Source organism: Ambystoma mexicanum, chromosome 14 (assembly GCF_040938575.1).
Source record: "Ambystoma mexicanum isolate Mex_15411 chromosome 14, UKY_AmexF1_1, whole genome shotgun sequence".
Classification (NCBI taxonomy): Eukaryota; Metazoa; Chordata; class Amphibia; order Caudata; family Ambystomatidae; genus Ambystoma; species Ambystoma mexicanum.
In genome coordinates this window covers 104,094,264-104,119,188 of record NC_090940.1, presented here as the reverse complement: position 1 = coordinate 104,119,188, position 24,925 = coordinate 104,094,264, and the positions used below count along the sequence as shown (strand labels likewise).

The window sequence follows — 24,925 nt, the reverse complement described above, 5'->3', positions numbered from 1 at the left end:
ACGAAGTAAGTCCACAATGCTCTCAATGGTAACTTAGCAGAGCAGTCTTGCTTCACTGCTAGAGGTCGCAGAGACTGGAATCAAAATACAACAAGCAAATACCCCACACATCATACTAAAAATGTATAGACTAATCAATATATGAATTGCATTAGATGAAACACAGATCAAACAAGGACCACAAGGATAATGAACAGTCAATACTCTGTTTGAAAACAGTAACAGGTTCACGTAAACCCAACTACGTCCAAAGCTCGGTGAAAAGACAGCTGCACAACTGTAAAATGCTACACTCTAGTCTAAAGTCTAGCAAGAGGGAAAATAGCTTTAAACAGTTGGGAAGAAGTTACTAGTCAATCCGGCAAGTAGAATAAAGTGAATACAGTACTGGGAATATAAACAGTGAACCCACAAACTCATGGGATACAAACAGGCACATTGTTGTACAATTCTACTTCAGGACTTATTTTGTGAGTAAAATGTAGCGATTTATCCAAAAGGATATAAAATCACAAGTGTACTTTAAAAATGTGATTGTTTTGGAAACTCCAATGCCCTAATGGGGAAATGGAAAAATGGCAGCTTACTGGTAAGAGTTAATGCCACTTTTACAGAGTTGTCAAAGTTCCCAAAAGTGTCCCAACGCAAATAAACCCAATAATTCTCTTGCTGTTATTGGTAAAAGATCTGTCAACACTACTTGCAGCCCACAGGTGCAAGAGAAGCAACAACCACCCAGCTGGGGCCTCTGAAGGACTCCCCTGATGCGCTCCAGACCCTCGCTCAAGTACCACAGACCCAGAGAAGGAAAGCTGCAGTGTGAGATGCAAAATCACAAGTTATGTTATTGCACATTTTTATAGCGCCTTTACCATTGGTATGATTCTAAATCGCTGTGGGTTGAATGCCCTTGGGGACCGTAGTCCAGGACAGTGGAGAGAGTAGTGTAGTAAAGTGCATGGGCGCACTCGGTATGTGTGCAGCCAGGGTGGATTAAGTGGTGTGTAGCTGCATTCTAGTGCTAGGTGTGGTGCAGTGGTTGTATGAGGTCAGTAAAATGTGTACAGAAGGCCAGCTGGACTTGGATGCTGCATTCTGGGAGCAGCAGTGTTTGGGAATGGGATTATGTGTGCAGCTAGGCCGATTTTTGTGCAATATTGTTGCGTTCTTAAGACTGTTGAGGTGGTCATGGAGGTGTACAAGTATGTGTGCAGCTAGGCCGAATTAATCGAGGGGTATAGCTGTATTCTATTGTTTGTTGTGTGCAGAGGTTAGAGTTAGCATATCGGTGTGTTTGAGTGCATGTGTAGATTCGAGGGAGACCCTGTTCCTGATGAGTTGCCAGTGCCTGTCGAGGGGAAGCAATCTCACCTTGGGTTCAGGCTATTGGGCTAAGGTTCTCCCAGTGTCATGTTGGGTCTGCAATTGCTTATGGGCATGGTCAGTTGGACGATGAGAACCAGATCAGAGCCAAATTATATAATTTCAATATAGCTAGAGAGGCCCTTGGTCAGTCTTTCTGCTAGATACATTCCCAATTAGGTTGGATTAGCAAAGATATAAGTGCTAGTAGGTCCTCGCCTCGGTATGCAGTTTGAGCAAAGATTACCAGATGAGTAAGATTAGCAAGGATGGGTATCTCCTCCGATAGTGTAGTGCATATCTGGAAGGATTAATGATTAAGCTCAGCCATGGAGTTGGAACATAAGGGCTATTGGTGCTTGGGTTACGGGTCTAGCACAGTTGGTCCAGATAATTGGAGATAAATATCCCATGACCTCATAGCGTAGTGTATACCTGGTGGAGGAAGGCAGTTAATCAACTTCATGATGGAGAAGGTACATAAGTCCTGCTATGATTTCTAGATGAGTAAGATTAGCAAGGATGGGCATCACTGATAAGAATAGTGCATATCGAGGGGGCAATAACTAAGCTTAGTCATGGTGAAGTTCCATATGTGCTATTGGTGCTTGGGTTACGAGTCTAGCACAGTTGATCCAGATAATTGGAGATGGATATCTCTTGGCCTCAGAGTGTAGTGTATACCTGGTGGAGGGAGGTAATGATTCAACTTTGTCATGGCGTAGTTACATAAGTGCTACTACGATTCGGGTTTCAGGTCTAGGGTAATGGCTCCAGATAGTTGGAGGCAGATATCTCCTGGCCAGAGAGCCTATTGAAGAGCTGGCATTGAAGGGGTTACCAAGCCATTCCTTGGATGCAGTGGTAAGTCGGGTGGTCAGAGCCGTCCCTTACGAGATTTTAGGGGAAGAGCCAGGTTTTGAGGGCTTTCCGGAAAGCTATGCAATCTTGGCTGTGTCTAATGCATGGAGGCAGTGAGTTCTGCAAAGTTGGTGCCAGGGTTGAGTAGGCGGACCCTCCGATCCTGGCCGAGTTGGAGGCAGAGACCACTAGGAGGAGGGCTGTGCTTGACCTTAGGGTGCGAGTTGGGTGGTAAGGCGTAATCTTTTCTTGTAGGTATTTGGGGACTGCTTTGTGCACCACTCTGTGAGTAATACACAGGATTTTGAAGGTGGCCCTGGGTCCAATTGGGAGCCATTGTGAGGTGCAGAGAGCAGGTGAGATGTGGTCCCTTCGTCCCAGTGCGAGAAGCAGTCTGGCAGCTACGTTTTTAACTATTTGGAGTTTGTTTAGTTGGTAAACCGGTGCACTCAGTACATACATACATAACAGCAGCCAGTATATCGGGGTAGGTAAGGTAAGGAAAAATGTGTTTCAGAAGCCTTAGGTGGAAATGACAGGATTTGGATGCATTGTTGATGTGGTGAGACAGAGTTAGGTCCGAGTCCATTGTGCAGCCAAGGTTTTTGACATGGGGAGTGGACGGGGTGTTGGTAGGGGCGAGTGAGGGTGGCCAGTGGGACGAGAATAGAGAGGTTTTGCCGCATAACACGATCTCTGTTTTTCCTGGGTTCAGAAGAAAATGGTTAGTCGTCATCCAGCGGTCAATGTCAGTGAGACATGCTGTCAGTTCAGGGTGAGGGTCAGAGATCGATTTAGGAATTCTTAAGGTTATTTGTTTGTCATCTGCATAGCTATAGCAAGTGAGGTTGTGCGAGTGGGTGATCCTGGGCAGGGGGTCATGTAAAGGTTGAAGAGAAGGGGTGAGAGGCAGGCGCCTTAGGTTACTTCAGTGTTCACTGAGCGGGTTTTCTGCTTTGGGCCATCACCTAACTGGTGATCTGAATACAAGTTATGCTTAACAATGTACTGTTTCTGTAAAATAACTATATTTTGCGAAATGTTAACAGCCCTGATGAGGACCTTTTAGAGGTTGAAATACATGTCGGTTGGTTATGTGTATTTAAACCTAACATTAGGCTGGCTATGCGTATTTACACCCAACATCTAATTGTTGAAAAAGCCTAGAGGCATGGTGTGTCAATTTCAACTATGTGCAATCACAACATGATGGTTCAAGAACTTTTGAATAATCAACTGGTATTAGATTTTGATTAAATTTGACTATTGGGGGACTTTCGACCGGGTCAGTTGGTCTTTCATGACAGGGGTTCTAGAGAAAGTGGATATGGGACCCACATGGCTGGGTTGTATTGCGGCACTATACTCGTCACCAAGGGCTAGAGTAGTGGTTAATGGTGGAATGGCGAAGGCCCTGAAGCCTTCGACACAAAGGGGCACCAGGCAGGGCTGCCCTCTCCCACCCCCGTAATACACCCTAGTTATGGAACCATGGGCACTGGAGGTACGGAGGGACGATAGCATTAAGGGTGTGCAAATTGGAGAGGCTAGTTACAAAATGAGCCACTTTGCTGACAATGCCTTACTCTATATCACCAATCCTAGCACATTGGTCCCACGTCTCCTGCGTTCCTTGCAAGAATATGGTGAGCTGTCTAGCTTTAAAATTAATCTAGACAAGTCAGTAGCGTTCATGCTGGGGGAGGGGGTCAAGAAGAAGAAGACTATGTTCAAAGCCTCGGATTTCATATACAGCAGGAAGGGTTTAGATACCTAGGGGTAGATATTACAAGAGACGATCGGGATCTCTTTGCAAAGCACTATCTCCCCCTCTGGGATAGAATGCGGCTAGACCTGCAAAGGTGGGGAAGGCTAAACCTCTCTTGGATGGCGTGCTTAAATTGCATCAAAATGACGATCTTCTCAAAGTTTTTGTTCCTTTTTCAGATTCTGCCGACAACTGCCCCGGCCTCCTTCTTTGAAACAGTGCATAGGACCCTCTTGCGCTTCCTGTGGGTGGGGCGAGACCAAGGGTGGCGTACAATACCCTACTCCTCCCACTGATTAGGGGGGTGAACTTCACATGGCAGCGCAGTTGCGAATAATAGTGGACCCCCTGGACCCCGGAACACAAAAACAGTGGGTCCACATGGACACAGTCCTAGAGCCAGTAACACTGGGTGAATGGTTGTGGGTCCCGCAGAGTATTCTGGTCACTATGGAGGGAGAGCAATGCCACGCAGTGGCTCACGTCGTTGCAGTTGCCACTAAGTTGCATCTGCCCCCCCCCCCTCCTCCGAGAGATCCGATCGACGACCCAGGTCAGTTCCAACTCTGGTACGAGGCAGTCTTGAAATGGGCTGGGCAGATGTGGGTCCAAGGCGAGTTCCTGCTGGTGGAGCGCCTGGAGGAATGTCTCCAGGTAGGCAAACTTTCAATATTTCGCTGCCTACAGCTTAAAGGGATGTTGACCGAGCAGAAGTGGGGAAACAATTTGAGGCATGAACGCATGACATTTGAACCAATACCCAAGGGCATATCGCTAGGCTGTATGGGGAGATTGGGCGCAACAATATGGGTGTACTCCTGCCGGTCGAGGGCCAAATGGGCGAAAGATCTGGGCAGAGAAATCACAGATCAACTATGGTCCACAAAATGCAGGGGAGTCAAGATGTCTATGGTGTCCCAACAGTACAGGATGCAGGGCAAATGGATGTTTGTTTGTTTGTTTGTTTGTTTATTTATTTATTGTGCGCACCAGACCCTAGGGTAGCAGGGCGCAAGAGAACAAGGAGGTTTACAGCTTAGTTAACGTTTACAGGTTACAGATTAGTTAACGTTACAGGTTACAGGCATAGTGGACATTTCGAATCTGCAGGGTAGGGCAAGTGCAAGTGCAGATAAGGCGTAGCTAAACAGTCAAATCTATGGCGATCAAACAGTAAGAGCAGGTTAGTACAAACATTATAAGAAGACGTTACGTATAAAGTGACATACGCTATGTCGCATTCTCAATAAGCCATTTTATGGTGTTCTTTCTAAAGTTATTGAAGGTTTGGTCAGATCTGAGTGCAAGGGGTAGGGAATTCCATAACTGTGCTGCCTTAACTGGGAAGCTGGAACCTCCAATGGTGGCTAGTTTGAATCTGGGCACTAGGAGGCAGTTGGGGCTGGCTGTCCTTGTGAGTCTCGTTGGATTTTTCCTGTTGAAGCGTTCTGAGAGGTATCGGGGAGCTTTGTTGTTTAGGCATTTGTGGATAAGGGACGCAGATTTAAGGTTGATTTTTTCTTGGGTGGAAAGCCATTTGTGTTTTCGTCTTATTTCTGAAATGTGTGCACTTCTGGGGATACTTAGGGCCGCTCTAAGTGCATTGTTTTGGAGCACTTGGATTCTGTGGATGATTTGTTTGGTAGTCCCTATGTAGAGGGCGTTGCAATAATCTAGTTTCGATAAAATGAGGGCTCTAGCTAGAATAAGACAGCTGTCCTCTGAAAGGAATGGTTTCCCAGCTCGTATTAACTTGCATGTATAGGCAGTGGATGATGACAGTGAGTTCACCTGTTTGGTGAAAGATAGTGTCGCATCAAGGTAAAAACCTAGGGTTTTTACTTCTCTGGCGACCTTGATAGTGTTGCCATCGATGATGAAGGCGGAGTAGTTTTGGTTAAGTTTGGAGATACGGGCTGCCGTGCCCAGGATGATGAGCTCTGTTTTGTCATCGTTCAAGCATAGGCCATGGTTGGCCATCCATGCCTGAACGATGCTGTAGACTCTATTCACCAGAGCCAGATCTTCGACGTAATCCCCAGTAAGTGGTAAGAGAATCTGAGTATCATCTGCATAGTTAGTGTAGGTGATACCCAGATTATCAAGATCGTCAAAGAGTGGCTTGGTGAAGATGTTATAGAGTGTCGGCGAGACGCAGGATCCCTGGGGCACTCCGCAAGTGATTGGGATAGGGTCTGCTGCCGCTGCGGGGGAGAACACCCTCATGGTCCTGTCACTAAGAAATGATTGAATCCAGACTATAGCCTCCTCTGAGAAGTGGGCAGCCGAGTCCAAGTGATTACATAGGACTTTATGGTCCACCAGATCAAAGGCGGCTGAGAGGTCTAGAAGGAGGAGGAGAGCTAGTTTTCCCTCGTCTCTGAGTGAATCTATTTGGGCTTTTAGGTCGATAAGGGCAGTCTCTGTGCCGTGTTGCGGACGGAAACCGGATTGGCGGGTGCCGAGGAGATGGTTCATCTCAAGGAAGTTCTGGATTTGGGTGTATGCTACCTTGTCTAATATTTTTAGTAGGAAGGGAATCGTGGTGATGGGCCTGTAGTTAGTAGGAATGTTGGGGTCCAATGTTTGCTTTTTTAGGAGGGGGAGTACCCAAGATTCCTTTAGATTGCGGGGGATGGTGCCCGTAGTAAAGGAGGCATTGATAAGTTTTGTGATAAAGGGGGCTAAATCCCTAGCCGCATCCTTGATCAGTTGTGCGGGGCATTGGTCGCCTTTGCAATTAGAAGGTTTGAGGGTCAAAATGGTCTTCTCTACCTCAATTACTGAGACCTTGGAGAAACGGAATTGGGTGGATTCTGGGTTGTTGGATGAGGGAATTTTGACTATCAGAGGTTGAGTTGGCAGAGAGGCTTTCTTTAGGGCAATTTTTGTTTGGAGGTTGGATACTTTGTTGGTTAGTGCCAGTTGTATGTCTGTGCACCAAGTTTTGTCTTTGATGGAGTCATCCTGTACTGTGATAGGAGTTTCCAATTCCTTTAGGATGGAGAATAGCTCCTTCATGCTGGAGTTGGATTGGGAGATCCTATTATTATAGGTTTCTTGTTTGGCCAGGATGATGTCTCTTTTGTATTGCGAGGAGATGTTAATTAGGTTAGTTTTATTTTCAGCGGTCGGATGTCGGTTCCAAGCTGTTTCGCATTTTCTCTTCTGTAGTCTTAGGTTTTTTAGGTGGGGTGTAAACCATGAGTTCAAATGCTTTTTGGGTTTACTGATCCGAAGTTTAAATGGAGCAATACTGTCAAGAGCAGAGCACATGGCTGCGTTGAATGCATCCACTAGGATGCCTGGGTCAGAGTGGTCAGGTAGGGAATTTAGTTTGGGTAGGATGTGGGGCAGAATATTGTCGGCTGTAATGTTTTTCTTGTTTCTCGTTAAGGTGGGTGTGGCTGGCGTGGGTGTTAAGACTGTGGGTCTTTTGGTGTTGAGGGTGAAAGAGATAAGGTAATGGTCAGACCATATTTGGGGGGTGATGGCTGTTATAGAGGGGTAGCAGTTGTGACTGGCAATCCAGTCTAGTGTTCTTCCCTTGATATGTGTGGAAGTATTCACGAACTGCGTGAAGCCTAGCACTGACAAGAGTATTGCCTGTGGCAGTAGCATGATGGTCGTTGATATCGTTGAGCCCTAGATTGAAATCTCCTAGTACTAGTGTTTGGGAGGATTCTTTTAGCTTCTCAGAGATAACAGTGGTGATGTCTTCGGTGAAGGTGCTGACGGGCCCAGGGGGTCTATAGATAAGGTGGATATTTAGTGTTTGGGAGTTTGCAGTCGGTAATTTGATAGAGAGAAGCTCGCAGGATTTGAGGGAGGGTGTGGGTGTGATCCTCATAGAGAGATTAGATTTGGCGATAATTGCAATTCCTCCGATGAAACGGATAAAATAGATGGAATTAATTAAATGAATAGAATGGATGGAATAGGTGTAGTGGATGAGGTGGGCGGATTAGAGGGAATGGGTGGAGGTGATGGAATGGATGGGGTGGACGGAATGGATGCAATAAATGAAGTGGATGGAGTAGATGGAATGGATAAACCGTGTGGAGTGGATGGAATGGATGAGATGGATAGAGTGGATGGAATGGATGAGATGGATAGAGTGGATGGAATGGATGGAGAGGATGGGGTGTACAGAATGGTTGGAATGGATGGAATGGAGTGGACAAAAGAGATGGAGTGGATCAAGTGGATGGAATGGATGAAGTGGATGGATGGAAAGGATGGGATAGATGGAATGGACGCAATAGATACAATGGATAGAGTGGATGGAATAGATAGAGTGGATGAAGTGGATGGAATGGACAGAGTGGCCAGAATGAATGGGGCAGATGGAATCGATGAAACAAATGGAGTCGATGGAGTGGATGGAGTGGATAGAATGGATGGAGTGCAAGAAACTAATGGAATGGAATGGATGGAGTGGGTTGATGGAATGGATGGAATCGATGGAATGGGTGGAGTGGATGGAATGGAAGAAAAGGATTGAGTGGATGAAATGGATGGAATCAATGGAGTACTCAGAACTGTGAACATTAGCTTGCGCCAGACCTGGACAGGATTGTGAACGTTAGCCTGAGTCGCTTGTAGATGGAAATGCAAATGTTGGCATGTCCCACACTTGGGTGGAGCTGTGAACATTAGCCTGAATCGCATCTGGATAGAAATACAAACGTAAATGTTAACATGACCCACACGAGTATCATTGCGTATATCCGTATCCCTCCCCCCTGTCGCTGTAAACCCAGTCCCCTGTCTCTGTGTGTCCGTTTGTCGCTATGTTCCCTGCCATCCTGTTCACGTGCCTGATCTTGGGAGCTTTAAAGATAACCATCATAACACATCACTACACTTACTCTCTACTATACACCATCATTCAACTAGAACACAGCTATACGCCTGATGAATTTGTCCTAGCTTTTCACATACGAATACGACCCCATGAACACCTCATCACCCTCATATAACACAGCTAGCCGAGCACATTCCTGCCTAGTTGCTCACATATGTGTCCTTGAGGCCTAACGCAGCAGAAGCCCAGTCTAGGTGTCCGCCAACCAGACAGCACACATCCATCTGATATTTCCAGCACCACACCTAATGCTAGGATGCAGCTACCACCCGGCAATTACATCAGCTGCACACATCTGGTGCACCCATGCACCCTACGACACTATCTCTCTCTACTGACCAGAACTACAGTTCCTGAGGGTGTTCAACCTACCACGCTTTAAGGTCATACCAATGATATATAGAGCGCTATATAAATGATAAGTAACATAACATAACAATCAAACTAATTCACTGCTGGCACTATGTCCCTAAAGCCCTAGAACAGATGTAGCCATGTGCTGACTCACAATGTTGGAAATGCAAGCAGCCGCAAAGCACCTACTATCACATGTGGTGGGAATGTCCCAAAGTCCAGCAGTACTGGCTTTCAGTGCTGAAATGGCTCGAGGGCCTAGATGGAATACAGAGGAGGCTATCCCCTTTCTGCTGCTGTTTGGGGTAGAGGAGGGAGGAGAGGGAGAGGAACACATGATATGCGCCTTGTTGGTAGCACCAGAAGCTGCATAGCACAGGGTTGGAGGAGAGACACAGCCCCCACGGAGAAGGAGTGGGTCCTGAAAGCCCGGGCCATATACAACATGGAGTATCTGACACACTTGATAGATGAGACGCAAATAAGTATTGAGGGAGCATGGCTACCATTTTTTAGAAATATGGACACTAAACCTCGAGAGAGACACCATTGTGCACAAGGGTTTGAAGCTAGAAACAAGCCCACACTGAACTTGAACGGGTAGGCGTGAGGGTGAGGGGGAGGTTTGGGGATGACCATTCTGCACATTTCACTGATAGCATGGTTGTAATTTTACTATGTGTTTGATGGGCACTAAAAATGACAATAAAACTCAATAAAAAAAAAATATTTGACTATTGGGAGTTAAGGTTTGCATAGATCACTGCTAGCATATCCTGGAGTCGACAGGAAGCCCAGGGTTGGCGGCCAACAGCGTGAAACCCAAAAATTAGATCTGCCAAAGAAAGTATGGCCAAATGAGGGGTGCAAATGGAAGAAACAGGGGAAATCCTCCAGCAGATATGTAAACCTGCTTTTTCCAAAATAATCACAAGAGGGGGCTAGGGGCAAAGGGGTAATGTTGCCCAATCACTGTAACTAGCCTTTAGGACAGCCACTCAGCCCAGACCACCCCCACAGAATTTTACAGGAGCAGCCCAGGGACATATACTGAACGGAACCACTACAAAACAATATTAAGCTGTCATTGAACTCAAAGTGCAGACACCAATTCTGGTGGGTCCCTACAACAAAAAAAGCCCCTGGAGGAAAAGGGCTGAGCAGGACTTAAAATACACTGGTACCCCAATGATGACCAAAAAGGTACATTGGGCTACCAATGCAGTATAATTGCTTGCATACTTGGTGAAGCACTAAATTTCAGCTGCCACCAGCCAACTAATCAAAACCAATGCAGGTGATATAATCACTCTAGCATGGGGTGCTTCGGAAGCACCAAATTTGTAGTGAAACAGGGAGCGTAATGGCAGACCCAAGACCATTAACTCAAAATGAGTGAAAAAGAGGTGCAATGGCAGGGGGCTTCAGTAGAGGGCCCTTTGATCACCAATAGTAGGCCATTGATCAAAACATAAAAGGAGGGAAAAGGCAAAAGGTTGAGGGGACCTACAAAGTGGCCCTAGAATCTGCCCAAATGGAAATTCTATCTGTTTACTATGTGTTTGATGGGCACTAAAAATGACAATAAAACTCAATAAAAAAAAAATATTTGACTATTGGGAGTTAAGGTTTGCATAGATCACTGCTAGCATATCCTGGAGTCGACAGGAAGCCCAGGGTTGGCGGCCAACAGCGTGAAACCCAAAAATTAGATCTGCCAAAGAAAGTATGGCCAAATGAGGGGTGCAAATGGAAGAAACAGGGGAAATCCTCCAGCAGATATGTAAACCTGCTTTTTCCAAAATAATCACAAGAGGGGGCTAGGGGCAAAGGGGTAAATGTTGCCCAATCACTGTAACTAGCCTTTAGGACAGCCACTCAGCCCAGACCACCCCCACAGAATTTTACAGGAGCAGCCCAGGGACATATACTGAACGGAACCACTACAAAACAATATTAAGCTGTCATTGAACTCAAAGTGCAGACACCAATTCTGGTGGGTCCCTACAACAAAAAAAGCCCCTGGAGGAAAAGGGCTGAGCAGGACTTAAAATACACTGGTACCCCAATGATGACCAAAAAGGTACATTGGGCTACCAATGCAGTATAATTGCTTGCATACTTGGTGAAGCACTAAATTTCAGCTGCCACCAGCCAACTAATCAAAACCAATGCAGGTGATATAATCACTCTAGCATGGGGTGCTTCGGAAGCACCAAATTTGTAGTGAAACAGGGAGCGTAATGGCAGACCCAAGACCATTAACTCAAAATGAGTGAAAAAGAGGTGCAATGGCAGGGGGCTTCAGTAGAGGGCCCTTTGATCACCAATAGTAGGCCATTGATCAAAACATAAAAGGAGGGAAAAGGCAAAAGGTTGAGGGGACCTACAAAGTGGCCCTAGAATCTGCCCAAATGGAAATTCTATCTGAAACACAAGTACAACTATGTTCACTGCATCTAAGTAGATTCCAACTAGGCCTTTTAGTATGGGTATCCATACCCATAAAGAGAAATCTGCCTGTTTAGACCAAGCCATGGTTTGCACTAGGTCATATCCAGACCAAAGTGCCCTACTGACCCTTCCTCGTGCCCAGAAGTATCCGAGCCCCTCGCCAGAGAGCCCTAAAGTGCAATGCTGTAGCACAGGCCCCATTTCTGTGAATCTACGCTAATGTGTGCAGCATGTATCGATGCATGTTTATTTGCATTTTCCTCTGCTAATGCTACACACAGTCACTTTAGAACAGACACCTAGCACTCTAAGCAGATACCTGAAAGCCTGCCCTCTTTACCCTAATACAAGGATTTCCTGCTGCCACTTTAGCATGCTTTGCCCATGGAGAAGAGACTGGGCTAATTGCTACACTGCAGTGAACTTCAATGCACTGTTCCCAATGGATTATTTCAGCATGCAGAGACAATGCATCATCTACAAAAGAACATGGCCATGCCAGGGTAGCAGGACACAGGATCCTGCGGGGCAGCCCATCTAGCCAGTAGTTCTTCCATGTAAGTGCACAGTGGATCAGCAATTGTTACAGGGACTCCCCAGTGCATAAACATTCAAACAGGGACAGGGACAGCCCTACCCACCAATCCACAGGCATGTTGAATTCAGGAGTTGATGGCCAGCCAAATCTAGGCTGGCCAGCCAAACCTCCAATCAATCAGGCACACCCATAAAGATGTGGATTACGAGGTCTGGAAGACCCTAATCCAGTCTAACCTGTCCCCAACACAGTCAGAATGGATTTCACAATAGAGAAAACGGTATGGGCTTGGTAAGCCTACATAGGCAGACTGCCCATTTTGGACATTCCTCATGGCCTAAACCTCATGACCTAAAAAAGTAAGGCTGCTAAACAAAATGGATGGGTTGCAAGGCTGCTGATATGCGTTGGCACTGATCAGCCAACATATTTGGCATATTTGGACATTTCGCTAGTAACATGGTAAACAAAGCTGCAGAATGGTATAACCCAAAACAAAGGTACAGCTGCACCACCAGCCAACACACTTCTGGGGGAAGAGAACCCAACCAGGACATAATGGGGTGCTTAAAAAGCACCCATGCCTTGACAGATTTATTGGCTACGACACACACCATATAATCATAATTGAGTTGCAGCTACAGGAGGACAGGAGGACATATCAGTAGAAACCTCCCAAAATGTTCCCACCAGGGCTGATTTTGGAAAGCCATTTTAACAGTCCCAACTCCCTCCTAACTGCACACGCCAATGCAATATTTTCAGTTTATAGGTCGCGCTAAAGTGCCACACAATGGCAAAAAAAAAGCTGCCCTGCAGTTAACACTGTAGTGAAAGGATGTACGGGTATCATTGCTGCCTCAAAGTTATTTCATTGTTTTTAACTTGACAGCCTATCTATCGTACTTGCTCTTTTGGAAATGATAATGAGTATTTGTTAACAGTACCAATGTTCTTTTTGGAGGGAGATTGTTATTATATTATAGAAAAAAGTTACAAATAAGAGAGATGTTCTAATAATATTAACTTTTTTATTTTTAAAAAAGTTTGTTTTGTCTCTGGTGAAGGGTTGAAACACTTGAAACACTTGTGTATAGGCGCGTTACAAATGCCATATCATATCATAAGGGTTTGAAGGTTCAGCACACAGGCCGAGCTATTGAGTGTTTACATTAAAGAAGATCACATGATGGAGAGCTATGTTTGATTAAACCTGGTGGCAAAATAGAGACATCTACACAAAGCCCTTATTCAACCTTCTCAACACCCCCCGGCATATCATACACCAGCTATGCCAATGACACTCAAATTCTCATCCCTTTGTCTGGTGACCACTACCAAGGTAAACACTACTTACGAAATCATTTAATCAAGGATGGCCCTGCACGGCCTTTGCTTGAAGGCCAAAAAAATAAAGCTACTGCTCATCGGCTCTCTAGCCGACCTCGCCAAATTAGACGACTCATTCAAATCATTCATCAATGATGGCCATAAAATCCTGGTTTCCTCAGCAGTGAAAACTCTGGGTGTCTACCTGGATGCCACCCATAACATGTTTCGGAAGGCCAACCACATCATCTCATTCTCAGCCACGCCACAAAGCTCATCTACGCTAGGTAACCGTTCGGAAACTCACCTTACTGTCGCCCGAGCGCTAATCAGCTCTAAGTTGTAACTCACTACTCTGTGGCATCTCAGAAAAAGAAAAAAAAAGCTACAAGCTACATAGAACAATGGGCCTCATTCCAACACTGCCAGTATCCTGGCGGTAGAGACGCCAGGATATCGGCAAATGTTGTTATTGTTTCCAACACCCCGGAGAGAATGTGTTAATCCCCATTCACGGAGCCCCATAGGACTTCATGGGGTGGATTTGCTGTCATTACCGGCACCAGCAATACCGGTGCCGGTAATGACAGCTTTTTTGCCAATGGAGCGCCTGCCTTACTTCCATTCCAGCTTTAAGCTGGAGGTAACTCAGATGCCCCACCGGCAAACCTGTAATCGGCCGGTCTGGTCAAGTGCCATTATCCATGAATACCGGCACTTTTTTACCAGACCAGCCGACTTGGAATGAGGCTCAATGTCCTTCAGGCAGCTATGGGCCTGGGTAAACACCTCCATATCTCCGGAGCCAGGAGATCAGTTCACTGGCTCCCGATTAGAGAGAGAATCAGATTCAAGACTCTCTCCATCACCCACCGCTGCTCATCCAACCTTGCACCGACATAACCCACCCAGAAGCTTAAAAGACAAACCCCCATGAGGTCCTAGCTATCTGCCTACAAACATTGCCTGACTATACCAACATTTAACACTAAAGGGGCAGGAGGCTCCAGTTTCCCAGTCTGCGCATCCAGCCTCTGGAACAACCTCCCCCTCTCTTGCGGACTGAACCATCCTACCCGCTGTTTAGAAAGAAACTTAAAACACACCTCTTCAATTAATTATTGCACTGTTTTTTCCCCTGCACCATAACCTCTGTATGTAACTAACGCCTAGATGCCCTTTGGGCTTTGTAAGCTGCTATAAATGGAACAATAATAAATAACTAAATAAATAAAATTAGGACCGGTTACATCAGGAAGATAAACATATTACACCTACTCTGTTTTTAAGTTTCTTTCAATCCAAGTCATTACCTCCGGTCATTGGTCCAGTGGTTTTTGTGGTTTCTTCTTCCATGAGGGCTGGCACTTGGCCTTTGATTGCCCCAGCCAGGATCTTCCTGCCCTTTCCAATTGTTCCTGCCTGCTGAAAACGTAAAGGTAACAATGGCAAATTACAAATGTTGTACACACAAGGTGTGTTCACAGCATAATCTCCTCCTCCTCCTGTGGACTTTGACCGTTTCCTGATTTTCTCATGTCATTTCTATTATTACTCGCTTGTTTGGATAGAGGGAAGTTGTAATGTATTCTTTTTCTATGCTATTAAGAAGAGGAGGGGTGTACATTCTCCCCTATTATGGACCGGGGATGTGGGTTCTGTGCTGTATTCCTTGAGGTTTAAAGACAATCTCTGCAGGTTTGCCCAGTCACCCACACCCCCGCATGTGGCAGTGACTGTGGTTTCTTATTCCAGTCCAGGTTTTCCTTTAACCCAGCAGGGGCATTATGGGAGATGGCGTCTCCTGTCCTTATTCTGTGGACAAATCTGGAGTGGCTTGGGTTGGGGACGCATCTCCTGATGTGCTCTTGAGTTTTGGGGACTTGGTTTGAGTTCCCTATGCTGGTCTCCCTCCTAAATGTCCGGTTGCCATTTGTGGATTAGGCCTGGGTTTTCACCCTGATCCAGTGGGGAAGTCTGGGCGTTGTAGTGGTCTTTTTCAATGGCAGCCAGGCTATTAAACAGTAGGCCTTGCTCAGGTGGAGTGGTTGCTCTCATGTAAGCCATGTGAGGGAAATCTGCTATGAGGAGTGGGTGCTGCAGAGGTGCCTCAGAGGATTTTAGGGTCACCCCCTCATCAAAACATACTGACACAGTCGACACAAGAATCAATCTCAGTCTCAAGGGTTTTGATTTTATATTTGTGGTGCCTAGGGCTGTCTCATTCTCCCTCTAGTCTTCCCATAACCATCCTCCCAAACCAAGGCATCCATAACCCCAGCTAGTTCTACTGAATGTGGACTCCTACTGTCTCAATCCGATTTGGACTACAGATGTTGAGCAAAAATATCTGCTGTCTAGACTCCCTACAATTTAATAACTTCTCCATAATCTAACCAAAGAACAAGTTACTCTCTTACCTGGTAATGTTCTTTCGATGGGATGGTCCGACGACGTATTCCATATCTATGACATGTAATCACCACAGGTGTGCTGCTTTGGAAAATCTTCGGCGTCTGAGTCCTGCGTCGATGATGTCGATACGCTGCCCTCGAGGACCTCCTCCGACGGCCAACGTCACTGGATATTATAAGTAGGACGGTCAGTTGTAGTTTTTTCCCAGAACATGTGGCACCAGTCTTCTGCCAGTCTGACGCACAAAGCCTTGCGGAAACGTAAGCTGCAATCGCATAAGAAATTCTGTAGTGGGGAAGGCAGGGAGGGAGCGATATGGAATATGTCGTCGGACCATCCCATCGAAAGAATGTTACCAGGTAAGAGAGTAACTTGTTCTTCGAGGGGATTGGGTCCTCTGACGCATTTCATATCTATAACAGACTCCCAAAGCAGTACCAATGCAAGGAGGTGGGAAAAGAATTTAGAAAACAGAAATTTAGAATGACCAATCAAATTGCGGAGTAAAGGACCGCCTTGCCAAAGGCCAGATCCTGCCCACGGATGGAATCGAGGGAGTAGTGACGTACAAAAGTATGTACCAAAGCCCAGGAGGCTGCATCACAGATGTTATGAATAGGAACACCCCTCTGTAGGGCAGTAGATGCAGCCATACCCCTGGTAGAATGGGCCCGCAAGCCGACCGGTGGGTCCTTACCCAGCAAGCGCTAACACTCAGAGATAGCCAAAACAATCCAGCGAGACAAAGTCTGTTTCGTCACAGCTTGTCCCAAACGCTTTCCAGCGTAACCATGAAGAGTTGATCGTCCACTCTAACCCGGGACATGCGTGAAATATAAAAGCTTAACGCTCTCATAGGATCAAGCCTATGGAGCCTCTCCTCTTCCTTACCAGGATGTGGAGGAGGATAAAACGCTGGAAGAACAACCTTCTGGCATAAATGAAATTCCGACACCACCTTCGGAAGAAAGGAAGGACGAACTCTAAGGACAATCCTGTCCTTATGAAACACAGTGAAGGGTGGCTTAACTGAAAGTGCCTGTAACTCACTCACAGTCTCAAAGGGCATGAATGCAAAGGCTCAAACGGAGCACCCATCAGAAACTTGAGAACAAGGTTCAAATCCCAACCGGGCTCCTGGAAAGGTGACGGAGGGAACACATTTGGGAGCCCTTTCAGAAACTGAGAAATTAAAGGAATTTTAAAATAGGAACACTCTTCAGACGAGCGCTCAAATATGGACAGCGCCGCCAGGTAACCTTTAACGGTACCCACTTGCAAGCCCCTGTGGGCCAAAGAAAGCAAAATAAACAGAACCATGGGAATGTCACATGCAATAAGATCCACATTTTTAACCCTGCACCAGTCGCAAAACTTACGCCAACGGCAACGGTACAGGGACTTTGTTGCGGGCCGCTGGCCGAGAGCAACACCTCCATCACGTCTTCAGGGAGGTCCCAATTCTTATACCTCAACCTTTCAGAAACCAAGCGTGAAGGTTGATGGATCTGACCTCTGGATGGAGAACCTGACCCCCCTCCCGTGAGAGCAGATCATCTCGGTAGGGAAGACGTCGTGGAGGGCTGATGGACAAGTCGAGAAGGTCCGGGTACCACGTCCTCCGGGCCCACGCCGGAGCAATGAGGATCATCCGGGAACCGAACCTCCGCAGTACTTGCGGGATGACGGGGACTGGAGGAAACGCATAAAGCAGTGGGAATGACCACTCCACCACGAACGCGTCTCCTAAGGCTCCTTTTGGAGGAAATTCCAGCGAGCAGAACCTCTTGCACTTCCGGCTGACACTGGAGGCGAAGAGATCCACTTGAGGGGTCCCCCAAAGGGCGAAGATCTCCAGGAGAATCTCCTGAGCCAACTCCCACTCGTGAGAGATTGAGCTCTGCCTGCGAAGAGCATCCACAGTCATGTTTTCGTCTCCGGCCAGATGAACTGCCGAGATCGAAACTTCCTGCTGGATTGCCCAGAACCAGAGCTGCATTGCCTCCCTGCACAGAGAAGTGACCATGCCAACCCTTTTTTGTTGAGGTAGTGCATGGCCACCGTGTTGTCCGTCGAGATCAGGACATTCTTCCCTCACACAGTCGGCAGAAAAGCCTTCAGGGCTAGCCTGACGGCCCTCAGCTCCAACAGACTGATAGGAGTCTGGACTCCGACGGAGACCAACGACCGCTGACTGTCAACTCGTTGGCATGAGCTCCCCATCCCGTGAGGGATGCGTCCGTCACGATCGTCACCTCCGGCCAGGGTAGCCAAAATGGAGCCCCCTCCATCAGATTGTCTTCGACGGCCCGCCACAGAAGGTCCTGGGTGACCGAGGACGGCACCTGAACAGAGTCCGACAACTTGCCGGAGGACTGAGACCACTGGAGCTTGAGTGCCCATTGCAAAAATCTCATCCGCAACCTGGCCTCTGGCACCAGAAGAATGCAGGATGCCATGAGGCCGAGCAATCTCAAGAACTCGAACGCTGAGAGACTCTGGGCAAGCTGAAACTTGTGCACCATCTGCTGAATGTGATGAGCCCTCACCTGGGGAGAAAAACACTGCCCCAGGGACGTGTCGAGCACAGCTCCAATGTACTGGAGCCTCTGAGTTGGCGTCAAATGGGACTTCTTTAAGTTGAGGGAGAAGCCCAGCTTGTGGAGGGAGTGGCAGGTGACTGACAGATGATCCAGGACTTGCTCGGGAGAGCGCGCCCTGATCAACAATCGTCCAGGTAGGGGTAGACGTGAATCCCCCCTTTCCTGAGGTGCGCTGCCACCACTACCATGAGCTTGGTGAAGACCCTCGGGGCAGAGGTCAATCCGAACGGCAGGACCGGAAACTGAAAGTGCAAGTCGGCAACCGCCAACCTCAGGTACTTCTTGTGCTTTGGATGTATCGGTACATGAAAATAAGCGTCCTTGAGGTCGAGAGACACCAACCAGTCCTGAAGTTGAAGGGCCTGGAGGACTTGAGAGAGAGTAACCATCTTGAACTTGTCCTTCCTGAGGAGTTTGTTCAACCCGCGCAAGTTCATGATGGGTCTCAAACCCCCGTCTTTCTTAGAAATCCAAAAATAAGGGGAATACCATCCCTTTTTCCTCTCCGCTACAGGCACCAGTTCTATGGCGCCTTTCTCCAGCAGGGATTGAATTTCCTGCGCAAGGAGCGTATCCGGACTCTTCAAAGAGAGATTCCCCGGTGGATTGTCTTGAGGCCTTTGCCGGAAAGGAAGACAGTAGCCGTCGGTTATGATCTCCAGAACCCACACATCTGAAGTAATGGCGCACCACTCTGCAAGATGCTACGCCACCCTTCCCCCCAACCGGCGAACCATGGGACATGGCCTCATGACTGAGCTGAAGCGGCTGTGGCGGTGCCTGAGGGCAAAGTGGCAACAGCCCGAGCGGCCTTGGCACCTCGAGTACCTTGTTTTCCACCTCTGGCACTCCTACGGTGGCCCCTTTGACTGGCAGCTCCTCTCGCTTTACCAAAGGATGAGTAATAACGAAAGGAACCTCCCCTCCATTGCTGTCCCCCAGGACGAAAAGGCGCAGGTTGGCGAACTGCAGCGCCCAACGACTTCGCTGCAGCTTTGGAGGTCTGCAACCTCTCAAGGCTCTCGTCAGCCTTGCTGCCAAAAAGATGTTCCCCGTCAAAGGGCATGTTGAGGAGCCGGGCCTGCACATCAGGAGCAAACCCCGACCTCCGCAACCACGCAAACCTGCCTATCACGGTGCTCACCGCCATGGACCGGCTGACGCAATCTGCCATGTCCAAACCCGACTGAACGGCCTCACACATGGCATCCTTGCCATCCTGAACTACGGCAAGGAAACCATCCCGTTCGTCCCCTTCGGGAATATGTTCAGCCGCTAAGGAAACAGTTCCACAGAGTATGCGTGAAACGTGACAAGGCACATACGGAGTTGGCCGCCTAAAGCGACATACCCCCTGACGAAAACACTTTCTTCGCCCAGTTGTCAAAATGCTTGTCGTCCCTATCAGGAGGGATGATATGGTATGACGCCTGCTTTGCTGGGGCCGTAGGAGCCTGCACCACCAAACTCTCCGGAGTGGGGTGCTTGGTCAAGTAGCAGGGGTCGCTACTGGCTGGGCAGTATTTTCGCGGCAAAGACTTGCCCACTGCCGGGAGACTCTCTGGAGCAGTCCAAGCTGCCGCCACCCTCCTCTGTAGAGCCATATGGAACGGCAGTACCGGGTCAGTTGGTGGACCTTGGTCGAGGATATCCGTAAGGTCATCCTGAAGAAAATCCCCTGGGGGAGCAGACCATCCCAAGTACTCGGTGACCCTAGACATAAGGCACCGGTACGAGGAGTCGGCATGAGTGCCAGGCTCAGGCCTACAAAACTCCACCTCCGGAGAGGTGTCCAGCCCACTGGCATCATGCAGGGACTGCCGCAGGTCCTCTATCTGGCTATGGCCCGAGAGAATCTCGTCTGGCACCGTATCAGGAACCATGCCATCATCAGAACCCTCATCCACCTCTGAAATAAATTCAAGATGGTGGTAAGAAGGCACAGAATGTGGAACAAAGCCATGCTTGACCTTTGCCAGAGCCTTTCTAGGGGGTTCCACCGAGCCCCGGGGTACCCCTGTTGAAACAGCCTCGAATGGTGTCGGTGTGAATCGGCGTCGACCGCGGCTCCGACAGCACAGATGGCGTCGACACAGGCCTCGAGGCCAGAGCCCCGAGCATGTCCCTCGACAGCATGGGCGTCGAGGACTTCTTCAGAGGCGGGGCCTCAAAAGAGTCCGTCGATGACCTCGGCGCCACCGGCGTCGACGCCTTCCTCGAAGACACCACAGGTGCACATGGTCTTGAGCGCGTCGAGGACCGGGACCTGGACCGGGCATGACGAGAACGATTCCCCTTGTCAGAGCGGGACCTCTCCCGCGAATCATGCCGACCACCCGAGCCCGAAGGCGTGCGAGCAGCGTCTCTCGACCGATCACGACCGACCCCACTCGGAGGCGCGGACGGACCAGTGCCCTACGATTCGAGAATCGCTAACATTTTCTTCCTGAAGGAAGCCCATTCCTCCGGCGTCGCATGCTTGGTGGGATAAGCAACCCGCTGACGGGCGGAGTCCTAGGATGAGGACGAGCAAGGCGACCGATGACGGCACTTCTGGGAGTGCATCAAAGAGGCAGAGGAGTGGCGGGACCGACTCCGGGACCGAGACCCACTGGACTTCCGACGACGATGCAGAGAGTCACCCCTCGAATCGTCCGTCGAAAGCCCCGCAGAGCTCGACTTCCGTGGCTTGGACACCTTACCTACCGACAACAACTTCTTCCGCTCCCGCAAGGCTTTGGACGTGAGCGACTGGCAGTCGACACAGTCATCCGTGTCATGGCCTCCCCGAGGCACCAGAGGCCAGCGTCGTGCAAGTCCGTCACCGACATCTTGGACCCACAGTCCCCGAACTTCTTAAAGCCCGGACGCGGGGTGGAAGAACAGAAACTCCAAAGAGTCGAGGCGCACCGAGATCTCCGAAGCGAACACGTTCGCAGAAAAAAATGGAACTGAAGTTACCGGCGGCGTGCGTCCTACTTATAACATCCAGTGACGTCGGCCGTCTGAGGTGGTCCTCGAGGGCGGCGTATTGACGTCATCGACGCAGGAGCCGAAGATTTTCCGTCCGAAACAGCACATCTGTGGTGATTACATGTCATAGATATGGAATACGTCGGAGGACCCAATCCCCTCGAAGATTAGTATTCTAATTGACATTTGGGTCGTGCCTTGCAATTGCTCTGTAGGTTTCAACTGGATTCACACACGTCAACATTCACCGTATCCTTCTACTCTATGTGCTTCCTCTCCCTTGAATCCCACCAAACTTCTATTCCTTCAATGACGGACTCCTTCGGTCTCCACCCTTTGATATTAACTCTCCTCCTCCTCCTACTTCTGCTTCTCCTACACTACTATTACTACTCCACATTTTTCTTCCTCCTCCTCCAACTACTACTATTCATCATCATACCACTACTCTCCACTACTACTCTCCTCCTGTCACTACTACTACTCTCCTCCTTTCACTACTACTACTCTCCTCCCAGCACTACTACTAATCTCCTCCCAGCACTACTACTACTCTCCTCCCGCCTTTGCTACTCGCCTCCCAGCACTACTACTCCTCTCCTCCCGCCTCCGCTCCTCTCCTCCCGCCTCCGCTACCTCTCCTCCCGCCTCCGCTACCCCTCCTCCCGCCTCCGCTATCTCTCCTCCCGCCTCCGCTATCTCTCCTCCCGCCTCCGCTATCTCTCCTCCCGCCTCCGCTATCTCTCCTCCCGCCTCCGCTATCTCTCCTTCCGCCTCCGCTACTCTCTTCCAGCCTCCACCACTCGCTTCCATCGCCTATACTACTCTCTTCCATCGCCTATACTATTCCCCTCCCATCGCCTATACTACATTTCTCCTGCCACTTCTACTCTCCTACGGGGGGATGGGCAGTGGGTGTTTGGGCCCCTCGTGCAAGTCTCTGATGGTCTAGCAAGCTTGCTTTCACTGGGGCTGTTGTTCGATGCTGCCTGGGAGAAGACCTTGTCTCTCTTGTGGACTCCTGGCTTTCTCCCTTACCGGATACCTCACAGTTTGTGTCACTCTCTGCCGGTTTATCCTGCTTGTGGGAGAGTTGCCCTCTGATAAAAGGGTGAAAATTTCTGATGAGTTGCTGTGGCTCTTGTGGGGTGCTGGATGATCTCTATCACTCTGCCTGTTCACATGTTGGGAGATTCGAGAAAAGGCAGAGAAACTCCGACGAGCATGGTGGTTGTGAGGCAAGGCTGGAGACAATGTTTTGCAAAGGTACACAATGGCATGGGAGGGCAGGGATTGGGGTATTCTCAACAGATTCAGCTGTCAGAGTTGGGATTAGCTCTGGCTTTTTCCATGGACCTCCCCTCTCCCATTCACCTCTGTGTACTGGTCTTGTCACAATACAGACACACAAAATTGGTAACCCTAAAGTGGGCTATACACTGCTTTACAATTACACACAGTTTCAAACACCAACGCAACGCACATGCATTGGTGTTTAAAGTATAGTGGGGGATAGAAAAACAGTTAGGCAATTAAAAACCATATACCTGATAATTATAAGGTTTTACCATGAAAGCTTAAGAAGTCCTTCCCTTGTCATATAATTTCAGTATCAATGTTGTACAGGCAAGTACATACAGTGGTTGAAATTGGAATTCATGGAGCAGGAGCTGGAAGTAGCTCATGGGAGTCAGGGTTTTCCTCTGACTAGGAGTAGCTCCTCATGATCCAGGAGCTATTATAGTTCAGCCTCATAAATGGGAGTGCCTGCAAGATGGCAGACTTTGCTTTTTTGGGTCTAACTGTGGCATGCACTCAAAAGAACAAAATTACTTACCCTGGGTAATGTTCTTTCTACTGGATGTTCCTCCCACGGATTCCTCATCTTTGATATATTTGTAAATCTGCTTGCAGCTTCAGAAACCTTTTTCATATTGTAGGGCACCATGTGTCATCAACTTGTGGCCCTCGACGGCTTTGGTTCTGCTCTCGTCCGTGAAGTTGACACTTGAATAAGTAGCCGTTGCCTCAGATCATGTTTTTTCCCCTCCTATGCTCAGCCGTCTCGAATATTGTTAACCAGACGTTGAAAGAGAGGAAGATAGAACAATGGAAATACCAATTAGAGGGGTAGACTGGAAGGGCTATGAGGAATCTGTGGGAGGAACATTTAGTAGAAAGAACATTACCATGAGGAAATCATTTTAATGGATTGTGTCCTCCCACAGATTCCTCATCTTTGATATCCCAAAGCAGTCTGATGAAGGTGGTGGGCATTGAGAAATCATTGTTGTTTTATGGTGTGACGCACAGGCTTGCCAAATTTAGCCTCCTGACCAGACATAGAACCCAGGCAGATTTTCTAGCTTGGCATGCAGGTGAGCATGTGCTTGTGGTCCCCCTGACCCCTCTTTGTACCATCATGGCGCTGCATTTCCGAGCGGGACCATGGCGGGCTCCATAGGCGCGTCGCATCTTCGCCCTTCATTGTCCCGCCTCCCGCACCCTCTGCCTGGCCCTTATTGGCCAAATACCTCTGTGTGTGCTGGCGATGGTCTAACACTCAGCACACCTGCTCCCTGTGCCATTTTCGAGCTTGACATGCAGGTGAGCGTGTGCTTGTGCCCCCCCCCCCCCCTGTTCCCCTTTGTACCATCATGGCACTGCATTTACTAGCGGGACCCTCGCAGGCTCCATAGCCGCGTTGCAGCTTCCCCCTTGATTGTCCCGCCTGCCGCACCCTCTCCCCCTGGCCCTTATTGGCCCTCCCCTGCTTATCCTGGACCTGGCCTGGGCAGCCCTCTACCCGGCAGCCCCGGCGGCTAAGGGCCCCGAGGCAAAGGGTGGCTCCAATTGAGACGGCTCCTGATAGTGTCAGCAGGGGAAGCCAGTGGTCAGTCGTCAACCAGCATCTACACTCAAGGTAGGAGTTGTCCGGGTGAAAGATAGAGCAATCACTCTAACCTGGAATCCCTACCACTTAGCAAACTAACCTACATTGTGGTAGTATTGTGATTACAAGTCTATGTCGCACCCTAGAGAATTGTTCATATTGACCCGACTCATATGTAGAGAACTCCACACTGTAACAGTGCTGCGGATATTAGCCTGCACCAGACTGTGATAATATTGTAACTGCTACTCTGCGTCGCACCCCAAAGAATTCTTCATATTGACTCGAATCATATCTAGAAAGTACCATAGTCTGATCATACCCGGAATGTTAGCCTGCAGCACACTGTGGTAGTATTGTGATTACTGGACTGCGTAGTACCCCAGAGAATTGTTCATATTGACTTGATTCACATCTAGAAACCTCCACACTGTTATCGTACTGTGAATATTAGCCTGCAGCACACTGTGATAGCATTGTGATTACTAGACTGCATCGTACCCCAGAC

General features: G+C 48.5%; 1 protein-coding gene across 5 annotated transcripts in view; it reads right to left on the bottom strand.

Moving 5' to 3' along the window:
* Window positions 1-24,925, bottom strand: part of DCAF4 (DDB1 and CUL4 associated factor 4) — a 497,489-nt gene that overhangs the window by 284,012 nt on the left and 188,552 nt on the right. For 4 of the 5 annotated variants that reach the window (XM_069638614.1, XM_069638619.1, XM_069638617.1 and 1 more), the window contains exon 6: window positions 14,847-14,958. In XM_069638614.1, coding sequence (XP_069494715.1) covers window positions 14,847-14,958 — 112 coding nt within the window. The remainder of the gene's footprint in view (window positions 1-14,846; window positions 14,959-24,925) is intronic. The other variant, XM_069638618.1, reaches the window with a different exon arrangement.